At 29.2% G+C, this 12,742-nt stretch overlaps 2 protein-coding genes across 2 annotated transcripts; one reads left to right on the forward strand and one right to left on the reverse strand.

Moving 5' to 3' along the window:
- Window positions 1-1,432: 1,432 nt before the first annotated feature.
- Window positions 1,433-2,734, forward strand: LOC130673932 (putative ankyrin repeat protein RF_0381). The gene has a single exon (XM_057479148.1). The coding sequence runs from the start codon at window positions 1,433-1,435 to the stop codon at window positions 2,732-2,734; it is 1,302 nt and encodes a 433-aa protein (XP_057335131.1).
- An 8,422-nt stretch (window positions 2,735-11,156) lies between these two features.
- Window positions 11,157-12,476, reverse strand: LOC130673933 (putative ankyrin repeat protein RF_0381). Its single transcript, XM_057479149.1, has one exon. The coding sequence runs from the start codon at window positions 12,474-12,476 to the stop codon at window positions 11,157-11,159; it is 1,320 nt and encodes a 439-aa protein (XP_057335132.1).
- Window positions 12,477-12,742: the final 266 nt, after the last annotated feature.

Here is a 12,742-nt window from a genome sequence, read left to right on the forward strand (position 1 = left end):
GTTTTTGTACGGAGTTGTTTTTACAAGAGTTGTAATGACCGAGTTGTTCTGACCAGAGTTATTATAGACAGAGTTACTCATGCCGGGTCCCATATCAGGATCCTCGTCAGGATACCCTGATCGGGACCGTATTTGAAATAAGGTTAACCTGATAAGGACCTCGTCAGGTGCTTATAAAAAATTCTAGTCGGGATAGTAGTTCAACTTCCAGATTATTTTCATGCTTTGGAAAAAAAAAATTCAAATTTAAGTTCAGAAAATGTTTCTATTTAGAGCAGTCAAAAATAAACCACAATCTCAAACACTTTGCAAACGTTCCTTAATCTTAAATCATTTATAGTGAACAAATATTTTCGAGGCCCCCTTTTGTCTCCTTCTTCCCAACGTTAAATATATTTTTTTTAATAATATTCAATGTAAAGAGAGATAATTTACAGCTGCCGTTAAAAAAAAAACTTTAATTTTTCGCGGGCAAAATGAGGTACTCCCCAAAAAAGGTGAAAAAGACTTCTGCAAAATGAATAATTTTGATAAAATTAAATATTTTCATAAGTAATTTACATAATGAAAAAAATACATTCTACACAATTATTAGTTTCAAAGGAAAAAAAAAATTTTTAATTGTTTTTGACATAAAACAATAATCAATAATAACATTATTTCATAATTACTTACACAAATAATATTTAGTCACAGTAACTAAAGTAGGATAGTATGGTTAAGACATTAATTCGATAGGTTGGTTTTTTTGGCTCACCCTAATGTCCAGGAAATATCGAATCTGTAGATGATGAATTTCAGTTTATGAGTACCATATAATTTTATTTATTTATATTTTTAATATATATTTCAAATACATATTAATTAAGTAATTACTATTTTTTTAATTTATATTTTGATTCAAAAAAAATTATTTTGATGAAGTTATTATTGGGATAAATATATTTAGAGATATAAAAAGTAATACCGCGTGCCATGTGTATTTGTATAGAAAACATTAAAATAATTAAGCACGAAAACCCAACATGTAAAAAAATTTATTAATTTGTGTTTCAGATGAAATAAAATAATGACCGAAATTTAGTAGATTTCTTAGAGGGCCCATTTTGCCCCAAATTAAAATTTTTATTTTTGGAGCATAACAAGTGAGAACCACTTAAGGCCCCCCCCCTCTATTTCGTTATTTGAATCCCTAAGAACTTAGTATTTCCTTAAGTACTCCATTATGACGATAAATATTTAAGAGTGGGGGTATCAAGAAGGTACTATAGACATTATCATTTAGAATCGTTTTTGATCTTGAGACGATCAGTTGCATAGTCACTCTTGTATAAAGTGAACAGTGACTCTAACAGTAAAGTGCTGAAGTTTGTTAACTCAAAAGTTCATTGGTTAAAAATCGACAATTATTAACAAAAGTAAGTTCTTTAGAATGGAATTAAGCCGTTTCAATTTTACCTACGAATACGTTTACAACTTGATTGAAAAAGGAGTTATCGAAGATATTAATAAAGTGGTTCCAGTCATGGGTGGTTTAACGCTGCTTCATATAGCAACTTTCAATAATGACAAAAAATTGGTGGATTATCTGCTCCGCAAGAAAGCTGATGTACATTCAAAAAGTCAATACTGGGGTACAGTTCTTCATACTGCTGTTATAATGGAGTATCTGGCTATAACTGAAAGTCTAATAAACTATGGAGCAGACGTTAATGCTCGACTACTTGTGTTTTCTTATGTGACCCGTTATCAGCTCACAGTTGTTAAAAATGATGAAGAAATTCCTGAGTTTTTATTGAAAAGAGATGACGATGTGAGTACGATCTTGCATCAGTATAAATTGTGTACTGCCAGAACACCATTACAAACCGCTGTTGAACGAAATAAAGAAGAAATGGTAGAGCTACTTTTAAAAAGTAATGCTGATCCGAATCTTGATACTGATACTATTCAAACACCACTGATCCGTGCCATTTTAAATCGCAACTCAACAATTATCAAGCATTTTCTGGCATACAGTGCAGCTGTTGATAGTGTATGTGTGATAAGTCCGCTGCATTTAGCTGTCGATATCCGAAACTCGGAAGCAGTTGAATCGATCTTAAATGATGGTATGGTTAATATAAATATAGTGAACGAGCGTAAAAATTCAGCGTTTCATTTCGCAGTTTCCGTGAAAGACGATAATATCATAAGACAACTTCTTAATGCTGGTGTTGATATTAATTTAAAAAACGTTTATGATGAAACAGCATTTACTTCAGAAGTATTTCGTCCACGAAAAGTTAATGACACATTTACCGAACATATTGCAAAATTAAGTGCAGCGAACTTTTATGTCAATGAAGAAAATTTAGCAGTCGTAAATAGTAAAAAATTCGGCGAATTACGTGATCAGTGTTTGAGCGAAATTGAAAAAATGAAGATAACATATATTGGTACGAGTAATGTTACAATTTATAATGTTTTGTGTAATAAATGTGAGCACAAATTAGCTGTAAGTTTAAGCTATGTTAGTGATAGTTCTATTTCAGATTTGGACATTCAATCTCTTTATCCACTATACTGTGGAATGATAAGTTATCGATTGAAAAAAGCATTAGGACGAAAAAAATTGTTAGTCAATGCTATTAGTTTAACTAATGATATTTTCGATGAAATCCAACTCCCAAGTACTTTTACGAGGGATATTTTTAAATTACTAACTAACAAAGATCTGAAAAAATTACAATGAAATATTTATAGGAATATTTTTTATTAGTATTATTAAGTTTGTATCAAATCATTAGTTATCATGATTTGAATTACTAAGTCATTAAAATAAAACATCTTTATGGGTGCAGGGTTGATAAGTGTAATTAATGATAATGTAAAATTATAACTACTTATTTAGTTTATTCATTTGTAATTTATATATATAAAAATATATATATATATATATATATATATATATATATATATATATATTAGACTGGGCCAAAAAAATCGACTATTTTTTTTTTAACGATACTGTGTAAATATTATTTGGGATGACAAAAAAAAATTATTGTGAACATTTGAGCCCTCAATTTTGATATTGAGAGGTGTATCATCGCAATTTTCGATTTTTTTTAAATGAGCGGGTTTTTGTCTCATAACTCTCAAACCATCGAGATAAACGAAGACGACTCAGATACATTTTTTGGAGGAAATTTAATGCTCTACAAAAAAGATCTGATTGAAATTTTTTGTTAGATGAACCGTTTCCTTACAATCATGCTTTGAACATTGGTATGATTTTAAAATTTGATTGTTCAACTTTGGAATTTTGTAATCTATGTAAAAATAAGTTTCTGGGAAAAGACAATGAATATTCTTGAAGGAAATTGAACGGTCTAGAAAAAAAGTCGCTTAACAATTTTCGCTAAATTCACCCCTTCAAAAGTTATTCATGATTATTAAAGTCGTTTTACTTAACTTCAACCTTGAATAACTTTTGAAGGAGTAAATTTAGCGAAAATCGTTAAGAGACTTTTTTTGTAGACCATTCAATTTCCTTCAAGAATATTCATTGTCTTTTCCCAGAAACTTATTTTTACATGAATTACAAAATTCCAAAGTTGAACAATCAAATTTTAAAATCATACCAATGTTCAAAGCATGATTGTAAGGAAACGGTTCATCTGACAAAAAATTTCAATCAGATCTTTTTTGTAGAGCATTAAATTTCCTCCAAAAAATGTATCTGAGTCGATTTCGTTTATCTCGATGGTTTGAGAGTTATGAGACAAAAACCCGCTCATTTAAAAAAAATCGAAAATTGCGATGATACACCTCTTAATATCAAAATTGAGGGCTCAAATGTTCACAATAATTTTTTTTTGTCATCCCAAATAATATTTACACAGTATCGTTAAAAAAAAAATAGTCAATTTTTTTGGCCCAGTCTAATATATATATATATATATATTAGGGTGCTCCGTTTGAAACGAAGATTTTTTTTTTTTCGTTCCCCATCAAAAATCTTGTTCTACATGTAAAAATAGAAATTCAGTGAAATTTTGAGCTCTTAATAACAATTTTAAGAACTGGAACAACGTCGGTGAAGTTTTCCCATGCTAAAAGCATGTAAATTTTGATTCTTTTATTTTTATCGAATAAAACTCAGCCCCATATTCACGTATCTTATCGGTTCAAAGTTTTCTTGGAAGAAAATTGTATGCTCTTTGAAAAAGCCTGTATGTGCTTGGCAGTACCTTCAACTACAGCCCTCGTGAAAGCCTTGAAAGTCTAATTTCCTACGAAATTAGTGGTTGTTTGTTGTTAACTTGTAAACGGTTGGCTTTTGGGAAAAAAAGTACATGAAATTTTTTGTGGGAAATTTAGTCTTCGACAAAAAAGTTCTCATAAGTCAAATCTCTAAAATCAATATTTATAAAGATATATGAACTTTAACTAAGTAAAATTCAAAATTTTAGCTAAATGTCAAGATTAACGGTTTTATAATTCAAAACCATTACATAAACCACGTTTTTTTTAACATAATCCATCTGTTAGCTTCCAAGGACATCGAAAATTCGAACGTGATTCTTCAAACCTGTGTTTTAATCATTCAATTTTTCAAAAGAATTGCAAATGAGGTTGGTACTTAAGAACAATTTCGATGAATAATTACGGGCATTTTATATTTTATACGAATATATATTTATTGATACTTACCATAAGTTGATAACTGAATATATTGTATAGTATTGAACATCGACATTTAGCTAAAATTTCGAATTTTACTTAGTTAAAGTTCATATATCTTTTTAAATATTGATTTTAGAGATTTGACTTATAAGAACTTTTTTGTAGAAGACTAAATTTCCTACAAAAAATTTCATGTCCTTTTTTTCCCAAAAGTCAACCGTTTACAAGTTAACAACAAAAAACCACTAATTTCGTAGGAAATTAGACTTTCAAGGCTTCCACGAGGGATGTAGTTGAAGGTACTGCTAAGCACATACAGGCTTTTTCAAAGAGCATACAATTCTCTTCCAAGAAAACTTTGAACCGATAAGATACGTGAATATGGGGCTGAGTTTTATTCGATAAAAAGAAAAGAATCAAAATTTACATGCTTTTAGCATGGGAAAACTTCAACGACGTTGTTCCAGTTCTTAAAATTGTTATTAAGAGCTCAAAATTTCACTGAATTTTTATTTTTACATGTAGAACAAGATTTTTGATGGGGAACGAAAAAAAAAAAATTTTCGTTTTAAACGGAGCACCCTATTATATATATATATATATTAGGGTGCTCCGTTTAAAACGAAAATTTTTTTTTTTTCGTTCCCCATCAAAAATCTTGTTCTACATGTAAAAATAAAAATTCAGTGAAATTTTGAGCTCTTAATAACAATTTTAAGAACTGGAACAACGTCGTTGAAGTTTTCCCATGCTAAAAGCATGTAAATTTTGATTCTTTTATTTTTATCGAATAAAACTCAGCCCCATATTCACGTATCTTATCGGTTCAAAGTTTTCTTGGAAGAGAATTGTATGCTCTTTGAAAAAGCCTGTATGTGCTTAGCAGTACCTTCAACTACATCCCTCGTGGAAGCCTTGAAAGTCTAATTTCCTACGAAATTAGTGGTTTTTTGTTGTTAACTTGTAAACGGTTGACTTTTGGGAAAAAAAGGACATGAAATTTTTTGTAGGAAATTTAGTCTTCTACAAAAAAGTTCTTATAAGTCAAATCTCTAAAATCAATATTTAAAAAGATATATGAACTTTAACTAAGTAAAATTCGAAATTTTAGCTAAATGTCGATGTTCAATACTATACAATATATTCAGTTATCAACTTATGGTAAGTATCAATAAATATATATTCGTATAAAATATAAAATGCCCGTAATTATTCATCGAAATTGTTCTTAAGTACCAACCTCATTTGCAATTCTTTTGAAAAATTGAATGATTAAAACACAGGTTTGAAGAATCACGTTCGAATTTTCGATGTCCTTGGAAGCTAACAGATGGATTATGTTAAAAAAAACGTGGTTTATGTAATGGTTTTGAATTATAAAACCGTTAATCTTGACATTTAGCTAAAATTTTGAATTTTACTTAGTTAAAGTTCATATATCTTTATAAATATTGATTTTAGAGATTTGACTTATGAGAACTTTTTTGTCGAAGACTAAATTTCCCACAAAAAATTTCATGTACTTTTTTTCCCAAAAGCCAACCGTTTACAAGTTAACAACAAACAACCACTAATTTCGTAGGAAATTAGACTTTCAAGGCTTTCACGAGGGCTGTAGTTGAAGGTACTGCCAAGCACATACAGGCTTTTTCAAAGAGCATACAATTTTCTTCCAAGAAAACTTTGAACCGATAAGATACGTGAATATGGGGCTGAGTTTTATTCGATAAAAATAAAAGAATCAAAATTTACATGCTTTTAGCATGGGAAAACTTCACCGACGTTGTTCCAGTTCTTAAAATTGTTATTAAGAGCTCAAAATTTCACTGAATTTCTATTTTTACATGTAGAACAAGATTTTTGATGGGGAACGAAAAAAAAAAAATCTTCGTTTCAAACGGAGCACCCTAATATATATATATATATATATATATATACATACATATAATGTATATGATATTAAGTTTATCATTTATCATATAAGTGTGTAATTAAATCGATTAAGTGGTATTTTTACTTTCTTATAATTTTATAATTATTTGTATGTATTTTTTTAAGTTATTTTACGTAAACGAAGTAAATTTATTGTAATATAAAAAAAAATTAATTCTTATTTGGTTTCAATACATAAGTTATTTCTAATAAATTCGTAGTTCGTATGTCGTAATTTAAAAACTGTAATTACTAATTTAATTTGTTTATTTTTATTACATATATTTGTATATTGTGTATTTATCAAAAGTAAACTATTGCATTTTCAAAATTTTGTGTAATTGTCACAATTTATTCTAATATTTAATTATTTATAATTTGAATTACTATTATTTAATAATTTTCTTCAATCCCAACTTTTGCGATTGTTTTTAATTTGATTTTTTTTTTCTTTGTTCTCTAACTATTTCAAAATAAAACAAGTAAAGTAAAAGTGTAATAATTAAATAAAAAAAAAAAACATTAAGTACATTTTTGCTTCAAACATCGATCTTAAATAAATATTCCAAACTTCAATTTAAAAAATTTACACTAGAAATTGGCAGGGATGTAGTTATATTCAAACAACCAGTTTATTTCAACCACCGAATGGTGGCTGTTCAACCCATACTCAATTTTATTTATAATTATATGTAAGTTCTCATTACGTCCAATTCAAATCGACCGCTCAACTACGCCAGCGCCAAAACATCAACCAGGACGTAACAGCTGTTTCAAATTCCCACGATCTTTCAAAAAAATAAAAAATCTGGGCATCGGTTGGCCCTGCAGGCCAGCCCCTAAACTTCCTCTAAGCCCTGAATAAAAAAGTGAATTGAAAAGTATTGAAAATTATCTCAATTCTTTTCAATCCCTCGGCGGTTTTGGAAAGTATTGAATGGAATTGAAATTTCGATCGTTTGAATACTTTCCAATTCCAAAGTGGAATTCGAAAGTATTGAAAAGAATTCAATCTTTCATCATTTGAATTTAGGTATTGAGAAGGATTCGGAAAGATTCAAAAATTTCAATTCATTTCAATCTTTTTCAATCCCACTCATGACCCGAAATGTGAAATTATTTAGGTATTGAGAAGGATTCAGAAAGATTCAAAAATTTCAATTCATTTCAATCTTTTTCAATCCCACACTTGATCGAAATATCGGATTATTTAGGTATTGAGAAGGATTCGGAAAGATTCGAAAATTTCAATTCATTTCAATCTTTTTCAATCCCACACTTGATCCGAAATATCGGACTATTTAGGTATTGAGAAGGATTCAGAAAGATTCAAAAATTTCAATTCATTTCAATCTTTTTCAATCCCACACTTGATCGAAATATCGGATTATTTAGGTATTGAGAAGGATTCGGAAAGATTCAAAAATTTCAATTTATTTCAATCTTTTTCAATTCCACACATGACCCGAAATGTGATATTATTTAGGTATTGAGAAGGATTCAGAAAGATTCAAAAATTTCAATTCATTTCAATCTTTTTCAATCCCACACTTGATCGAAATATCGGATTATTTAGGTATTGAGAAGGATTCGGAAAGATTCAAAAATTTCAATTTATTTCAATCTTTTTCAATTCCACACATGACCCGAAATGTGATATTATTTAAGTATTGAGAAGGATTCAGAAAGATTCAAAAATTTCAATTCATTTCAATCTTTTTCAATCCCACACTTGATCCGAAATGTCGGATTATTTAGGTATTGAGAAGGATTCAGAAAGATTAAAAATATCAATTCATTTGAATCTTTTTCAATTCCTCGGAAGTTCAGAAATTCTTTTATTATTTTGGGATTGAAAAGTATTCATTTTATGTCAAAATGAATACCTTGGGGTATAGAAAGTATTCGAAAGGATTCATTTCTCATCATTTTCAATACTTTTCAATTCACTTTTTTAATCAGGGAGAGCTTGAAAACATTGATATAAATACATTTTCGAGTTCTTCAAGCTCGACAATACCTTTGTTTTCCTTTTTGATGAGCTTTTCTTGCTCAAAAGGGTTCCGGTTTATGTTAAAGTTTGAGAATTTAGATTCCAAAATAACTAATGAGTGTGCGTTATTTATGTATTTATTTACAATTATGTTCAATAATTAGCTCAAAAATAAGTATTTAGGTGATACGTTGTATCTACACCGTGTAAGTATATCGTGATACCAGCGAACATGACGGTTTTTGAGCAATCACATCCAATGACTTATATAAAGAAGAACATATTAGTTTTAAGTAATTATGTTCAGTAATTATGATGTTATTCAATGGAAAAAGCAGTTATAGATTTTACATTTATTATTCCGTCGACGATATCTCTCGAACGGATTATCCGATTGAGACGGTTGAGGTGGCAATTGAATGCTTACATCGAGTTCTATAGCTAAATAGTTTTCGGAACTGATCGAGTCGATAGATTCCGAAATACTTACGCAAAACGAAAAAAAACTATTTTTTTCCATTCTTTCGTCAACGAAATCTCTTGAACGGATTATCCAATTGAGACGCTTGAGGTGACAATCGGCGCGTTTCATTGAGGTCTAGAGCCGATAAAATTTTGTGAATGATTGGTTTAGTCGTTTCAACGATATTTGCAAAAAAAAGTTTTCTATTGTTTCTTTCGTCGACGATATCTTTTGAACGGATTATCTGATCGAGACGTTCTTGGCGGCAATCGACGCGTTTTATCAAGTTCTAAAGCTGATCAAATTTTGTATTCGATTTATCGAGTTGTTTTTGAGATATTTCAAAAAAATAAAAAAATTTTTTTTTTTATTCTTTCGACAACGGTTTCTCTTGAACGAATGAACCGATTTTAATGGCTGACGTGGCATTCGACGCGACTTATGAAGCTTCAGAGCCCAGTTGATTTTGGAATCAATCCATCGAGCACATTAAAAGTTATCAAAAAAAAACATTTTTGAAAAAAATTTATTTTTTGAATATCTCTGAACGAGCTCTACCGATTAAGCTCAATTTCCTCACAGCTTCAAGATATTGATAAGCCGCGTCGAATGACACCTTAAAGTTCAAAATCGGTTCATCCGTTCAAAAGATACAGGTATTTACATACGTACGTACGTACATACATGCATACATACAGTCGGACATCATTTTGAAATTAGTCGGAATAGCTCCCTAGAAGCTCAAAACGTCAAGATCTCTTAGAAATTCGATTTTCGTAAATCTGACCGAAACTAATAACTTCCCGAATTTTCAAAAATTTACAATTTTCTTAGCGGGAAGTTAAAAATTTTATCCACTTTCAAGTTCATTTAACTTTAAAACTAATACTCATATGGATAATTTCCGTAAAAAGTATTCGAAAGCTTGTCTAATAAGCTTTTATTTATGACCTTAAACTTGATGTTTTGACCATTTCTTCCAATAATTAGATAGCTTTGAAAATTTTAATGGAATCAAAAAATGTTGAAAATATGGTTTTCATTCAACATCACTTATGCATTTCCCATTATAATCCAATTTTGTCAGTTGTATTTTATTGTGAACAAAATAACCTGTAAATTTCACAGCTAATTTATATTTTAAAAGTATTTCTTTTAATATTTATGATGTTTCAATCGTACCTGTACGTCCTATAATTATAACTGGTCTTGCCATCGTAATAGCAATTACAATTATGATCTCATACTAATTAAATTTTCTATACTTTGTTTGCGTGAAGGTTAGTTTGGTACATTACCTATATGTTTTGTCAAATCAACTATCTGAAGTTCTCTATCGAAAATATTCGTTGTCTTTTTTTACCCTCACTCTTAGAAAACGAGTCTAATTTCATATCATGATTATACACTAACATGTATCACAAGATATGTATGTATGTAACTTTTTATATAGATTAATTGGAAAATCTACGTTCCATTTCGGCTGCCGATTGGCCTTTTTTTATTTTGAAATGGTTAGAGAATAACGAAAAAAAAATCAAATTAAAAACAATTGCGAAAATTGGGATTAAAGAGAATTAATAAATAATAGTCATTAAAATTATAAATAATCGAATTATAACTATAAATAATTAAATATTAAAATAAATTGTGACAATTACACAAAATTTAAAAAATGCAATAATTTATTTTTGATATATACAATATACAAATATGTAATAAAAATAAACAAATTAAATTAGTAATTAAAGTTTTTAAATTACGACTTAAAAACTGCGAACTTTTTAGAAAAAAACTCATGTATTAAAAACTGATTTTTTAAACCAAATTAGAATAAATTTTTTTTTATACAATGAATTTACTTCTTTTATGTAAAATAACTTAAAAAAAAATACGAATAGTAAAATATTATAGTTGAAAAATCATAAGGAAGTAAAAATACCACTTAATCGATTTCATTACACACTTCTTAATTATATTTATCAACATTACACCCATAAATATGTTTCATTTTAATGACTTAGTAATTCAACTCATGATAACTACTGATTTGATACAAACTTAATAATATTAATAAGAAATATTCCTATAAATATTTCATTGTAATTTTTTCAGATCTTTGTTAGTTAGTAATTTAAAAATATCCCTCGTAATAGTACTTGGGAGTTTGATTTCATCGAAAATATCATTAGTTAAACTAATAGCATTGACTAACAATTTTTTTCGTCCTAATGCTTTTTTTAATCGATAACTTATCATTCCGCCGTATAGTGGAAAAAGAGATTGCATGTCCAAATCTGGAATAGTACTATCACTAACATAACTTAAACTTACAGCTAATTTGTGCTCACATTTATTACACAAAACATTATAAATTGTAACATTACTCGTACCAACATATGTTATCTTCATTTTTTTAATTTCGCTTAAACACTGATCGCGTAATTCACCGAATTTTTCACTATTTACGACTGCTAAATTTTCTTTACTGACATAAAAGTTCGCCGCACTTAATTTTGCAATATGTTCGGTGAATGTGTCATTAAGTTTTTGTAAATGAATTATTTTTAAAGTAAATGCTGTTTCACCATCAACGTTTTTTAAATTAATATCAACACCAGCATTAAGAAGTTGTCTTATGATATCATCGTCTTTCTTGATAACTGCGTAATGAAGCGCTGAATTTTTACACACTTCCACTCTATTTATATCAACCATGCTGTCATTTAAGATTAATTCTACTGCTTTCGAGTTTCGGCATTCGGCAGCAAAATGTAGAGCACTTCGTTCTGGTGAAAGATAACCACCTTCAATGTTAACATCTGCACCGTATGCCAGAAGAAGCTCTGTAATTAGTAAGTTTCCTTTAATAATGGCACGGATCATCAGTAGTCTTCCATCAAGATGAGGATCAAGATTCGGATCAGCATTACTTTTTAAAAGTAGCTCTACCATTTTTTCGTTATTTCGATCAACAGCGATTTGTAATGCTGTTCTGGCAAGACACCATTCATACTGATTCAAGATTGTACTTACATCGTCATCTCGTTTCAATAAAAACTCAGGAATTTCTTCATCATTTTTAACAACTGCGTACTGGAAACGGGTCACATAAAAAGGCACAAATAGTTGAGCATTAACGTCTGCTCCATAGTTTATTAGACTTTCAGTTATAGCCAGGTACTCCATTATAACAGCAGTATGAAGAACTGTACCCCAGTATTGACTTTTTGAATGTACATCAGCTTTCTTGCGGAGCAGATAATCCACCAATTTTTTATCATTATTGAAAGTTGCTATATGAAGCAGCGTTAAACCACCCATGACTGGAACCACTTTATTAATATCTTCGATAACTCCTTTTTCAATCAAGTTGTAAACGTATTCGTAGGTAAAATTGAAACGGCTTAATTCCATTCTAAAGAACTTACTTTTGTTAATAATTGTTGATTTTTAACCAATGAACTTTTGAGTTAACAAACTTCAGCACTTTACTATTAGAGTCACTGTTCACTTTGTAATAATTTAAAGTTAAATTATAAACAACCGCTGATTTTGAGTTTGTAAGTTTAATACAAGAGTAACTATGCGACTGATCGTCTCAAGATCAAAAACTCTTTTAAATGATGATGTCTATGGTACCTTCTATCGTACCCCCATTCTTAAATATTTATCGTCATAAT

This window comes from Microplitis mediator, chromosome 8, assembly GCF_029852145.1.
Source record: "Microplitis mediator isolate UGA2020A chromosome 8, iyMicMedi2.1, whole genome shotgun sequence".
Taxonomy (NCBI): Eukaryota; Metazoa; Arthropoda; class Insecta; order Hymenoptera; family Braconidae; genus Microplitis; species Microplitis mediator.

Bases quoted from the DNA above. Each gene is read 5' to 3' on its own strand.
- LOC130673932 (XM_057479148.1), top strand. From the start codon at position 1,433: ATGGAATTAAGCCGTTTCAATTTTACCTACGAATACGTTTACAACTTG.
- LOC130673933 (XM_057479149.1), bottom strand. From the start codon at position 12,476: ATGGAATTAAGCCGTTTCAATTTTACCTACGAATACGTTTACAACTTG.